Genomic DNA, 14,658 nt, shown 5'->3' with positions numbered 1-14,658 from the left:
TAACTGCCTCCCTACAAGCGCAAGCAGAGGAGGTATACTCCTCTTTGATAATCTCTCCCCATTTCCACTTTTTATATGCTCCCCTTTTAGTCCGCAGGCTGCTCTGGATTTCTCTGGTCAGCCAAGGAAGCCTCCTGGCCCCTTTCCCTGTTTTTCCTCGCATCGGGATCGTCTCCCTCTGTGCCCGAAGGATCATTTCCTTAAGGTACAGCCACCCTTCCTGGGCTCCCATCTCTTCAAAACTTCTACTCTGCAGTGTGCCCTTGACTAATCGCCTGAGCTCATTGAAATCAGCTTTCCTAAAGTCTAGCACTTTCACCCTACTAGTTACCTTACCCACTCGACGTCTTATGATGAATTCTATTATTTGGTGATCACTGTCCCCCAGGTGACTACCAATCTGGAGGTCCCCTACCATATCATCCCCCGTTGCCAATACCAGGTCCAGTAAGGCATTCCCCCTAGTGGGACCGCGTGCCTCCTGCATCAGGTGGAGGTCCTGTACTGTATTAGAATTTTAGAAACATTAACTATACCTGGTTCCTGTTCCACCTCTATCTCAGAGGCTGATCTCATTCATGAACGGCACATGCCCCCGACAGCTATGGGGAGGCACGGCTGCAATAAAATGGGGAGCTCCCGCAGGCACCACCGGGACTGCCCGGGGGGGGGGGAGAAGAGAGCAAGCACCAACCACAGGGCAGCAGCCACTCACAGGTGTCACCAGCTGCAGCAGCGGCCAGGGGCAATCATGCAGGGGGTGCACCGCCACGTGCAGTGGGTGCACATACACCCGCATGCACCCCCTACATGTCGCTCCTGATCTCATTCTATTTAAAAGAAAGCTAAACGTTTTCTGAGTCCAAAAACTGTAGCAAGTATTATGATATATATTTAAAACAGTATAAAACTAATATGGGGGGGTTGTTTTAGAATTTTGTTTTGTTTGTTGGACAGATGAAACAAAAGCCCTTCTGTGGAAAATACTCTAGAAAAAAAAAAGGAAAATAATTCTACGTACCTTCCTCTGTAGAAACATATTACTCCACACTAGATAAGGTCACTGGTAATACTGAATAGGTAGGGGCTTAGCTTCAAAATATTTAGAAAACACTGCAACACCATTTTTGGTTTTATAGAGTAGCTGGCTCTGTCACCAGCATCTCTAGAACTTAAGGCAACCATCTGACCTCCCTTCCAATTTGATATAGCTCACTAGTTAAGGCATCAGTACTCAGCATTAGTGTATACCATTTTCCTTACCCCCAAAGCCAACCAGAATCAGAGGGAAACATGCTGTACAGATAGGTCATTCCATGACTACTACTTCTGGTAGGGTTCATCCAATGACATATATAACTACACACACACACGTTTTATAGCTGTTGGTAACTATATTATGTCATAGGATAATACCACAACACTAATGTTTCCTCCCCAGATCTTTCACCATGCAATTTCAGACCATCCGGCCTGCACTGGACCATACAAAGATGGAACTAAATACGGTCATGTACTTTTTATGGTAAAAGTTATACTTTTGTTTACAAAAGAATAATGTCTGTCAACTATTTAAACCGCCAATCACTTGTTTATGTTGACTTTTAAAAGGAATACACATAACAGGCTGGTCAAATTTGTTAAATCCAGTAATCAGTTGTTATTTGAGTATAAAGAGCAGGACTCAAACACACTGCAGCCTAGATTTCCGAATCAACAGTCTGCTTGCATTTAATATTAAAAAAAAAACAAAACAAAACAAAAAAAAAACAAAAAAAACAAAACACACCACCACTCTCCATGGCACTGTGCAGCATTATTAACAGACTTCCCTGGTTACATTACTGACTTTCATAAAGAATTACTTAAGTCAACTCATACACTGAGCCAATCATTCTACAGGAAATTTAAAGTGCATTTAAAATATTTTACAAGACAAAAAGTGTCTCCTATCTGTTTAGCAGTAACCTAAACAAGAGCTTCCCCATTTCCCCCCACAAATGTGTCAGAAGATTCTGAATACCTGACCTGCTCTTACTTTTAAAAACTGGAAATATTCTGAATATTTAAGGAATGAATAGAAGAGAAAAAATACTGCATTCTCCCAAGTTCATTTTATTCAGTACTTCAGACTTATTATTCACCAATTTTAATTTATTAAACCTTGAGATCCACTATTTATAACAGCAGTTCAAATCTTTATTTTCCTTTTTTTTAAATACATAAGAGTTAAAACTCCTCTAAAAGAGATCACCAATATGAGTATGTTTGTTTTTTGTTGTTGTTGTTTTTAATTACTAGATTAGTGAAACAAGCTCTTTGAAAGAACAGCAGCTCTGGAAATTCCTTTTAACATTTCTGAGCAGAAATACTTTTAACATTTTTCACATTAGTAAACTCAAAGGAAAGTCAAATCCTTTGAACACTGGAAGAGTCTCAAATGAAGTTTACTATATTTAAAATGTAATAAATATAGAAATGTAGAATGTGAAAAAAATATTCATTTGTTTAGGCTCTTGACTATAAACAACTAAGCTGGAAGGAGTTTTGTGATGAGTTCAAAGTGGGGCTACTGTTAAATCAAAATGGTTTTAATTTCCCCAGCTACTGTTTTGTGTGTTGTATCAGACAGATGCTTTATCACAGAGCATACATTAGTATTGTATACATGTATCTGTGAGGGATACTGTATACATACACATATTGTTTTATCATCTAAACCAGGATTTTCCTAACTGATGAGGGGGAAGGGGGGGGGAGTGTTCTCCGCACAAGACAATTACATTGCAAATTAACACCTTCTGGGCATCATCATTTTGACACCTAATCTTTTTTTTTTTTTTTTCAGCAGGCTGCACATTAAAAAAAAAAGTATTAAACGAATAAAGTTTACAATAGTTAAAGTCACAAGTTTTTGAAAATGATAAATGTGTTCAGCAACTGCTGAAGCTAGGTACCACAGAAACTACATGAAATAACACACTAAGCTAGGTGCAAATGGACAGTTCAACAGACTAAGTCTACACTTCATCTGCAAATTTACTCACCTTCATTCAGGTCATTGTCTTCACATGTAATTGAAAACTGAAAAGCCAACATAAAGTAGGAAAAAAAAGACCTTCCATTAAGGAATAGTTGAGATCACAAACCTTAGCTATTTTTCATAAAGATGTTAAGTACAGACGCTCATAATATTCAACAGAGGTTTCCAGGTAGATGTTTTACTCTATTGGGTACTTCATTATTTACATGATAAATACTAATGACTACACATTAAGAGTGGCTACTTTTCAAATAACATTTTTCCCCAAAATACCAACATAATTAGGTCATATACCAACTAGCTGCTAAAATAGAAACTATTTGAGTTGTGAGCATAAAAACATCTTTATTAAACTAGCATTTCATCTATATTATGCTAGACCATTTTCTTTTAAACACTCTAATAAAAATTTACTGATTTGTCATAAAATACAAGGCAATGTTTTCTTGGCACAGAGGCTTAACGAATTAATTTTGATCTCAGAGCAAACTCTTTGTTCTAATGGAACTACCCATAGAACTTCTGCTGAAATCCTCATTTGTGCTTTCATTTTCTCCAATAACTCCCTTCTCATTGGCCTCCATAATTCTCAGATCTCCAGATTTCAGCATATGCTGAATTCTATCACACTCCTCCTTACATATATAAGCAGCAACTGCTTCTTGACCCTACTCTCAGATAACTTCACGTGGTTCAGAAGTATTCAAAGCCTAGTTTGCAACTATTCTTTTTTTCCTCCATGAAGTCATAAAAGTTAGGCCCCAGGTCTTTTAGTTACTGTTACAGTGGTCTAAAACTCTATAACATCAGGTAAATTTGTTCATTTATCCTGAGTGTAAACTGAGAATGAGAAACAAGAGACTTCTTTACAGTCTGGACTACTCTTTTTTTTTTTAATCTACATCTCCCCCATACTATTTTAAAGTCTCATTCAAACATCTACCTCCTCCATTGCCTATAGCTATTAGATCATATTAGACTGTATTACATTCTTCTCTTGTTAGTTAGTGCATGCATGTATAATTTACATCCTTCCCTTCTTGTGTCCTTGTGACAGTTTAGCAGAATTTGCAGATTTGCTGGAAACTGACAGGTTTGCGCAGTGAACACTTTTTGCTATGGCCTCGAACTTGCGATTTCTGGGCTGGCAACTGTGCACCTTAGTGCCCGTGCCACCCTGCCCCCTGCAATTTATATGAATTGACACACACTCAAAGATAGCATTGTGAGAGCTCTACTCAAAGCTACCCAACACATTCTATTATATGTTTTTAATTGCTTATAACTGCCAAGTTTCTAACTGAAATTTTCCACGCTAGGTTTCTACCTGAAGCTGTTTTTCTGTTGTTGCATTAAGTTTGAGTTAAAAGCTGTTCTTTTTTTTTCCTGAGAATTAAGTGTAGTAAAACAAAGCACCTTCCCCAAAGGTTAAAAATTCTTACAGCCACTTGATTAGCTCTAAAGGACTCCACAATTTACAGCAAAACTTGACACACATGAATCAGAAACTGGCTTTTTGCTGTCCCAGCAGAAAATGTGCTTTAACTTAACTTGGTCAGGTGAAAGGCCCCAGGAAAAACAAAAAACAACAACAACCAAAACAACAACCCTCCACCCCGGCCCCCAGAAAATTGTAGCATGCACATGCTCAATAGAAAGACCTTATTAGCCAAAAAAGCCTCTTTCTGAGCATGCTCCACACAACTTCCACATGCAGAATGGGCTGAGCCACCCCAGAGGTACAAGGGCAAGACCAGGATTTTCCCTTCAATTTCTCCTTTGCTGTGCATGATAGTTCCACAGTGCCAATCAAAGGACTTAAGATCAGGCAAACTGTCTCCTCTGTTCAAGGCTCTCAGACTTCATGCAGAGTGGTTAGAAACAGAGGGAAGAGACAGGGCAAGGAAGGATACAGGAGCCAGGGCTCATGCATGTGGAGAGAGGGGAGGAGATGACAGTCAGGCACTGGAATAGGCAGAAGGCTTTAAAATAAATAAAAACACCTTTTCCAAAACCTGGAACTAAACTAGGCTTCCCTAATTTAAACATTGGAAACAAATCACGTCAATAACTAGCTGTAAAACTCACCAACAAGAAACGAGGTCTCATCCCTCTCTAGCTGTTCCTTCACAGACGACATCAAGCTACCACTGATGCCAGCTTCTCAGCTAAAGTGATAGAAGCCTGTGCTATACAATTCTAGCAATCCCAATGTGAATAACACTTCAGGGAAAAGTACGGTTCAACCTAACAGAACGGCTTGATTTTCCATTTCCTTTTTTAAAGGCTATGATACTGCAGTGTTAACACTTTCAATGTATTGCTAACGTAAGGTAGAGCACTTAAACATTAGTGAATGCCCAAATTAAAGTTGTTTATGCAAATAAACTTGATATACAGGATGATCTGTGCTCCAAGCTTTATTTGTAGCACATCCTATGCTGAATAAAAAAGTTATTAATGTTTTCATCAACTGTATATGGTGCTTTCACTGTGGTACCCGAGTTCTTCACAAACATTAATGAATTAATGTGCAACTGTCATCTGTGCATTAGAGGGGGACAACTAAGGCACAGAGATTGCAAAACTGTCAAAAGTGTTAGCTAGTCATGGTTCCCCAATCTGAGTCCCCCAAGGCTGGATTTTTCAGAATAGTTAGTAAATTTATTCTATTTTGTGCCCAAATCATAATTCCAATCGATCAACTACACTTGGGATAACTTTAAACTTCTCCACAGTGTCTCAGCTGGGGTACATGAACAAATGAGAAACACACAATTAATGGCCTACTATGAAAAGTTTGGTCCAAGAGATTTGCTCAGCACCACAAGGAAACTCAAAAGGCAGAAGGAAGAATTCAAAATCTTCAGGCCAGCATTCAACTGCTTTAACCACGAGGCTCTCTCTCTCCCCTCATGCAGTCCCCTGACAATTCCCTATGTAATTTCCCACTTCTGAAACCACTGATGCAGAAGTCAAACACAAGGCAGTCTGATTCACTAGGCAAAGGTTACATTTTAGAAGTAGCATCCATCTCATGCATGGATGGAGACAGGATTTGGTGGAAAGATATTAATAATGTCATGAACACATGCCATCCCAATGCATACATACAGGGGACACACATTAAGGCTTTAATTCTAGCATATCTCATTTTTCAAAATACAAAATAACATTTGTGCTCTTTTAACAGATTTTCATATGCAATTGGACACATTATTTTCATTACAGTAATGAATGGAGGCCCCAAGCAAGCTCAGCCCCATTGTGTTAAGAGCTGTACTTATACAAAGTATGAAATTATGCTTGCCTCAAAGATCTTAACAATCTACAAAGAAAAGACAAATACAAAGTGGAAAAAATTAAGCATCATCATGCCCATACTCCAGTAATAAACAGAGAAAGACAGCTATTAACTCATTAGTTTCAGTCTCATAGATCACAAAACTAAACATAACTCTCCTGGGCCTCACGTCTGTACTATAATCACTAGACCATCCATTCCCCAATTCCATAGAGATTTTAACACAATTAGTACAGAAAGTTACAACATGACCCAAGGTGTTAAAAACCCCAAATGTTGTACAGTTTATGGACACTTAAATCACAAAGTACCATCTTCTGGCTAAACACAAGACCAGAGATCAGTGGCTTAGAGTTCTATTGTTGGCTCCGCCATAGGCATGCACATGAGAGAAGAAAGTCAGTTCATGCTCTCTGCCTCACTGTTCTCAGCAATGCTCTCCTACCTCTCACTTATGCACAGGTACAGTGAGGGGCTAAAATATAATTAATGTACCCAAACTCTAGAAAAAGCACCTCACAAAAATACCTTTAAACAAAATTATATGTATGTGACAGTAAAAGTAGTAAGATGCAGAAGCCAAACATGATTCATCCCCCCGCCCACAAATACAAATATAGAATATTTTAATGATTTATTCTTAACTAAAAATATGTACGAAGCACTTGATTGAAACATACCATTAGTTAAGCTTTGCAAGCCTGGCACAGTAGCCGATTTGCATGCTACAAAAAGTTTCTAATTTCAATCTTTCTAAAAGAACCTCCACTAAATTACAGTTTCATGACTTAACAGAACACATGTTCAACTCTCCTGAGGTCAAAGGAAAAACCAGCTTTCCGGTAAACTTCTGTTTACTATTTAGATTACAGCATAATATATCCAGCTTCCAATTACAGTCACATTTCAAATGCAAACTTAAAACCTCAACTGGGAGTAGAACTTCATGGGCAGAATAGTCATTTGCTTCAACTGGAAAATATTTGACTGTGCAGACAAGGCATTAACAATACTTCAAATTCATACTTTTGAAAAATTAAGAAGCTAATTCATTATTTCTAGAACCGACCAATGTTTTAATATCTTGTTATATATTTGTACAGTGCCTGGTCCACAAATGCAGGGCACAATGAGCTTTACATTTTTAAAAGCCACTGATGACAAAATTAAGCAAGCAAAAAGCAAAGAACGTTTTCGGTGTAGATCATCACAGCTCTGTGACTGCAAAACCAAGTGCAATCAAATACTGCTAAAAGTGAGTGGAACCACACTTCTGGGAATATATTACTGCTTCTGTAAAATGTTTGTTATATCTGTGTAACAACTGGCTAACCTGGTCTGCCCCATGTAAACATACAGGGTAAACTCATATAAAGTGGTTCTCTCTAACTTAACTGACTAAAATACCAACGTGAATTAAACTATGATCATGGTGATGATAGCAAAGACTGAACAAGACAATGGGGCTGTTCAGATGCCTAGAAATTACAGTATACCACCTAATGATTTTAACTTTTTTTCCTGTTTTGTTAAAGAGGAAAACATGCTGTTTTCTCCAATACACTTGCTTAGTGCACCGATGTTTCTTGGTCTGAGTCATGATATCCCACTGGACCATTCATCAGGCTAAAAAGGTGCTGAAAAAAATTGTTTGTGAATTGTTCCTCCAGTTTATCCAACAGGAACCGAGGTTACTTGGGTTTTATTCAAGGCCTGCCTTTGAAATTTATTTTGTTAGGCATCATATATATTTTTGGTAATGTACACATCCAAGCCATGCCATTTAGAGATGCAAGAACACATAATTTGTCTCAACTTCGTTCCATCTCCAGTGCTGAATATATCAGCAACAGTTAGCCAGACACGAGCTTAGCCTCTGACTAAAACATTGAGAAATAGTAGTAATATTTTTCACATTTGAATATATCCTAAACAGACTCAGGAAGAACAAGATTAATGTTCTGAAATTAAATGATAAAAACAAGCACATTGTAGCAGATGCCTTACTAAAACTGTTTGGGTATAACAAAGCCATCGCCATTAAAACAAACACAGTTATGCCAATGCTGTATAATCAGGAAAATAACTATATGATCTCGTTCTTGTTAAATAACTTAGTCATTCACATCACATATACACCTTTTTCCTGAAAATTAGCGACTGAAAGTTAGGGTGAGTGTTTTACACAAGGACAGTTTGTTTAAAAAAACTAAGGACTAAAAGGTCCTTTTTTTCCTTTGTTTTGAGAAGGCAGAACAAGATGTGCATCTTGTTTAGGGTTGTGTGGTATGTGAATGACTACAGTATTTTTCATGTCCTGCCCTCTTGCTATATTTTTCCCGTTCTATAAAATGAAACCAGTAAAACACTATACTGATGTATCTATAAGTAAAAAAAAAAAAGAGAATGCCAAAAAAGAGAGAAGAAAGACTCCTCACAAAACAAAAAACAAAACAAAACAAAGAAACCTATGCTTCAACACGGGGTGCTGTAGAGTTTCTGCTAGTCTGCAAATGGCTGCCCAGTATCTCAAAAATACTAAATGAGTAAAATGAAAGTGACCTCAACATAAAAAAAAACAAACCATAGGGTGTTTCACCAACTACCTTAATTTTGATTTAAAATAATATAAATGGATACCATGTCATTTTCTCAACATTATAAATCAACCAACTTTTTAAAAACACATGTTAACTCAAGATATGAAAAGTCCAGTATTAAAGATCTGGAAATACTCTTTTTTTTTTTTAAACTAAGCAACATAAATGCTATATTCTTGCATGTGATTGCTCACTCCCCAAGCTGGCTTGGTGTGCGAGTTCAATAACAGTAATACGCTTGATGCATTGAAAAAAAAACAGTATCAAGAGCTGTCCAGTGGTGATCCTTCTAACTAGTTAAATATTGATCAACTGAAGTAGTCCAGTTAGAGCTAAAAGACAGATGGCAGCTGTGAGGCATGCAGGACACAAAGTTGAAATAGGGAAGTGAGTAATCAAATGTGGCACTTGTGTATTCTTTAGAGCACTGGTTCTCAAACTTTTTAGATTCAAGGCACCACTGGTACACCCAAGGCACTCCTAGATGGAGTCACAGTGCTCCTCAGAAAATGCCAGCTCTTAATTTTCACTTATATTGGTGACAGAAAAATAATAAGGCGGTTTCTCTGCTGCAAAGAATTTAGAAAGACCACAAATATGGATTTCTATTTAAAATCTCTAAGTTTACTCTGTGAATTGTGTTTCAGTGCTAACGCTGTATGGCACCCATGAAAGGATTTCAAGTCAGCCCAGAGCACCATGGTAGCATGGATGAGATTCCCTGCTTTAGAGGCTGAGTAATGTAATATAACTGTTGCTATAAGCAATTTAAAGAACATGCCTGGCATTCTCCGTACAACACTGTAAAAATATCTTAATATATCCTTCAATAAAAGTGTAATTTATTAAAAATTTATGAAGTTTAACCTTGCAGTCCATAAACTTCTTTTTCCAGTTTTAATCATTAACTGGACTAATTACCATGGGTTATAACATAGCAACTCCTTTTAGAGGCTCTTCTGAATAAACAAGAGTTTGTAAACTTTAATTTGACCAAAAAATTAAATATATGAGAACTTTTGGAAAAACAAGACAGTACAAAAAGTTTCTCCTTTTTAAAATTCCAATTACAATGGATATTTTTAAGGAGGAATTTCCTGCAAATACTTTCAAAAACTTTTTTTTTAATCTAACAATTTACACTTTTATCTTTGTTTTCTTCATTACCTGGGTAGAAAAAAAGAAAAAGCAGAGCTTGAATAATAAAGGTGGACTAAACTAAGTCTCCTTCACTTCTAATAACCCAAGATGACATAGGTACATATACTTATTAATGCAGTTAAGATGATTTGTGCTATATATTTCAACCTAAGTTCTAAAAGAATTCTGGACTTCTTTTACACTTTGTATATTCCTTAGCTTAATTTGAGAGAGACAGTTACTTACAGAAGACTAGAAACTTTGATAATAATGGCTATTACAAGTGGAAGTAATGGCAATTTGAATGGGGAACACCACAAAGGTTTCAGTTCCTTTCTAATGCATTGCTTGCACTCTTCCAAGTTTAATTTGCTTTTTTCTTTTAAACGCATTTACTTAAATGAATACCATGTTACTCAAAAAACTATCCAAGGGGCCATTTTCTACCTTTGCAATTGTACTAAACTTATCATTATCAAACAATTCTTAATAAGTCACTAATATTAAACATTCAATTGAAAAACATTTACTCCAGCTATATGAGTAATTCAGCTTTTTGGCTCTGATCAAGTGTACAAAAAAGACTTGAGAAAACAAGAAAACACAGTCGAATGTGGTAACCTTAAGTTTTAAAAGCAGTGAAGCCACCACCATCATCTTGAAATGGTGCTGAATACCCTTCACATCTGCCCTTTTTAAAGATTAGCGTTGAAGGCTTAAACAAAATACATCAGATACAGTGGGCTACTTCATAAATAACACTGATACGGTAAATCAGCAAGAGAGATTCTTAGTCTCAACGGTCACAAAGCCTTCATGCACAAATGTTACTATGAAATGAATTCACGTATACACACACACTCACCGTCTCTGAACACAAGCCCTTTAAACACAAATCTGACTAATTAGCATAGGATGCTTAGTACGCCCCCACTTTGGGTTTTTTTCAGTCTTTTCCTGCTAAAGGGGCATCATGAACTTAAAAATCAGGTGGAGGGGTTTGGTTTGGTTTTTTTTTAAAGTGTAGTTGAAAGCAGTCTGAAGTACCTTATCTGTCCTTGACTTTCTATGCTAGTAGGTTTGAAATCTGTGGTTTTATCATCAGTTTTAATATGTTGTGAAAGACACAAAATATAGGGTATAGTTACATATGAGAAATGAGCATATTTCAAGCAAAGTGTAAATCCTCCTGAGCTGACCTTTAAAGCCAACTACTTCCCTCTCTTTTAATACCTCCTCAAAAGCAACTTCTGAGATTAATTATGCATTTAAGGCTCCAATCTGACAAGCTGGGCAGACCCCTAGGCCCACATACAGCCCCATTAACCCTAGTGGGACTGAATTCAAAGGAAGACCCCTATACATGAGCTAACCACACTGGGGCCCAAAGTCATCCACATATTTATTTTATTTATTGAGCAAATTAATAACTTGTCTGTGTAGAAGCTTGGGCCCAAGACCCCAAAACAGGGGATTACTGCAAGGGAGTGGGTGATAGGGATGATAAATACTGAAGAATGTGAAGGGGAGGGGAATTTACTTCATTTAACTTGAAAGAAAATTACTAAGCTGGTATCTATTAAGACAAGTACCTGTCATCACCCTGATCATGTTGCTTATATGTTACATCCTGCCTCCCACTCCCTTGTCTCTGTATTTTTAGACTAAAAACTTTTTGGCGCACAGAACCACTCCTTCCTTTGTTTTCACAGTGTCCTGCCTCTATCGAGCACTTCCACAAACAGGCTACCCAGAGCATAAACTACAACAATAAGAACAAAGTCCACTAATTTCTTGCAGTTACAGCCCTCTGATGGATTACTCCTAAAGCTAGCAAATAAAATATTTTCTGACAGTAACTTTGAAAAATAAATTGATAATTCAAAACCAATCCAAAGCCAGTTCCAAATTTTCTGGGAACACAGTTTTCTTAAGAGCTTCTTACCCCTCAGATTTCTGGGATGTATTTGTTTTGTCCTAGGCATTTTCCTCTAGCTTCGTAGACCACCTTCTCCTCTCAGAAATGTGAAGCAAGCAGTACCATAAATCTTCTCAGGAGATCAATTAATCCATGTGCTAAATAAAAATAAATAAAAAATAAAATAAAAAAAGATAAAAGTTGAAACAGTGTTAATATGGAAATACTCATCCCAATGTTTTTAAACCTAAACTGTTACACAACTAAGGTTTTTAAACCTAAACTGTTAACTAACTTAGGTTTTTAAACCTAAACTGTTACACAAAATAATCATGTATAATTAAATCTATTCCACTTTTCTTACACTCCCCAAAACACCTTGTTTTAATCCCTGTAGGTAAGAAAAATAAGACAAGTTGTGCTCAAGGTTACTCAGGATGTCACTGCCAGGCTGAGAAATGACAATTCTCCCATTTAATCAGTTCCTTCAAAATATCACATGTCCTGTATTGGACTTGTCACTTGCATCTTCCCACCTGCCTCCCCCTACAAAAAGCCCTACACTCAACTCAGTCTCAGGAATGAACTTTCAGTTATGAGGAAGGGAGATGGTCAGAAAGGTCATAAGCCTACCCTCCACCTCCACAGTTCCCTCAGGAGCCTGCAGCGGTGACAAAGTATGGCAGGATTCTGCTGATGGCTTTGCTTCAAACTTTACCATAAGACACATGAATTGGGACCCAAACTGGTACTTCCTTGCACACAGGCAGTACTCCTGCTGCGACAGAGCTCTGCCTTTGTGCAGCAGTCCAGTCACATGCAAGAAACTACATTACCATTACCAAATGCAAACAACTAATATGAACTGGAACCCTTTTAATATCCTGCAAGGTTTTCCATATATTTAAAGTTACATGGTTCAGTTGACTGCCAAGATCCAGATTTTCTTTCCAAGTTTTGTTAAGAGAAAAAAAAGAAATTGAAGACTAGAGAAACACTCTCACAGTTTAATGATATGAATGTGTTTGGATTTTTACAACTCCCTGTGCTGTTTACAAATAGTATCCTGCAGTCTCAGGGGAACTAAAAAGTGAAACTGACTCCTATAAGCCCAATCTTGGTATTGAAGAGAATGAAAAACTACACAAGTAGTCAGTTAATATTAAAACCAGGCTTAACCTAAGATACAAGAAGTAAATACAGATAAGCATGACTTGTCAGCTTCCCTTTAATTGGAATAATTAGCAGAAGAGCAGCTCCAAATGAAAAGGGGAAAGCAAGCATATGCAGGCAGGTGGAATCTTTATCATTCAAGGTATTACAAATAATGCATTTGATTTCCAATTGATTTTTTTAAGGACATCATCAATTTGCATTACTGCAAATCAATAAACCAGTTTACAAGAGTTTGTTACCCACACCTGCCCCTGCAGCCTACAAGTTGCTATGCATTTACAATGCCAGGTTGCCATTCCTTTTAAAAGGTTCCTCATGCTTGTCTTTGTGTGAAGGAAAGAACTGGCTATAGAAACAAAAGCTGGATTGTACCGTCCCATTTCCTAAGAGTCATGATAATAAAGTACCAGATAAAAACAACTACATCCAGTAGTGTGATTTTTTTTTTTTTGGGGGGGAGGATTACACTTCAAAAAGCTAAGTGACATGGAATGCAATATCAGTGGCCAAAAACATCAACCTTCAGTAAGGGGTGTTGGTGCCTGAAAACTTGCAAAGAACTTTTTTCCAACTACTTTGTTGGTCTCATAAAAGATAGTGCATCTACTTTTTTGTCGGGGGGGGGATGATATCTTTTATTAGACCAACTGTATAGCTGGGCCCAGCAACCATGCATGGAAACACACTTAGCCTTGGAAAGCTCCTCTAACTTTATTCCGCATATACAGTTAGTCCAATAAAAGGTATCACCTCCCTGCTAAATAGGTCCAAGGCCTCTGTGCAGCCAACCCTCACTGCTGGGGCCTCAGCACTGAACCACCCTGTGCTTGTGGAGAGATACAAACAATGCCACCCTTCCCTAGGAGCATCCCCTCTACAGACTAAGAAATGGATTAATAACTTTGAAACCAGTTGAGGAGGCTATTGCTTGTCTTTACAGATCTGCATTTGCTAGCTAAATAAATAAATAAATAAATAACCCCTCCCAAAATATCTAGACGGTGGCAGGATCCCTCTACTATTCCAGTGTGAGGCACCCCTGCAAGGAGCCCGACTTCTTCTAAGCACGAAGCCTCCCTTCGGCCCCCTGTTAAGCTGCTGCCCAAGGTGGCTTCAAAACCCAAAGGCTTCATCTGCCACTTCTGTCACCGCCCCCATGGGAGCACCTCCATTGCACAAAAAACAAACAACGAATGTTACGGTGGCAGGATCCCTCTACTATTCCAGTGTGAGGCACCCCTGCAAGGAGCCCGACTTCTTCTAAGCACGAAGCCTCCCTTCGGCCCCCTGTTAAGCTGCTGCCCAAGGTGGCTTCAAAACCCAAAGGCTTCATCTGCCACTTCTGTCACCGCCCCCATGGGAGCACCTCCATTGCACAAAAAACAAACAACGAATGTTGAAACGCCCTCTTCAAACAGAGGCCGGGATCCCTCGGGCACCTCTCAGGGCCCGGGGACGCCCCGCGGCTCCTCCCGCC

At 38.1% G+C, this 14,658-nt stretch overlaps 1 protein-coding gene across 3 annotated transcripts in view; it reads right to left on the bottom strand.

Moving 5' to 3' along the window:
* Nucleotides 1-14,658, bottom strand: part of HIVEP1 (human immunodeficiency virus type I enhancer binding protein 1) — a 201,605-nt gene that overhangs the window by 178,016 nt on the left and 8,931 nt on the right. For 2 of the 3 annotated variants that reach the window (XM_025206224.1, XM_025206222.1), the window contains exon 2: nt 12,033-12,163. In XM_025206224.1, coding sequence (XP_025062009.1) covers nt 12,033-12,072 — 40 coding nt within the window. In that variant the 5' untranslated portion in view covers nt 12,073-12,163. Of the gene's footprint in view, nt 1-12,032; nt 12,164-12,638; nt 14,351-14,658 lie in introns of those variants that run through there. The other variant, XM_025206223.1, reaches the window with a different exon arrangement.

This window comes from Alligator sinensis, unplaced genomic scaffold (assembly GCF_000455745.1).
Source record: "Alligator sinensis unplaced genomic scaffold, ASM45574v1 scaffold253_1, whole genome shotgun sequence".
NCBI classification, from domain to species: Eukaryota; Metazoa; Chordata; order Crocodylia; family Alligatoridae; genus Alligator; species Alligator sinensis.
Note: the sequence above shows the minus strand (reverse complement) of the source record. Positions and strands in the feature narration are given on the sequence as shown.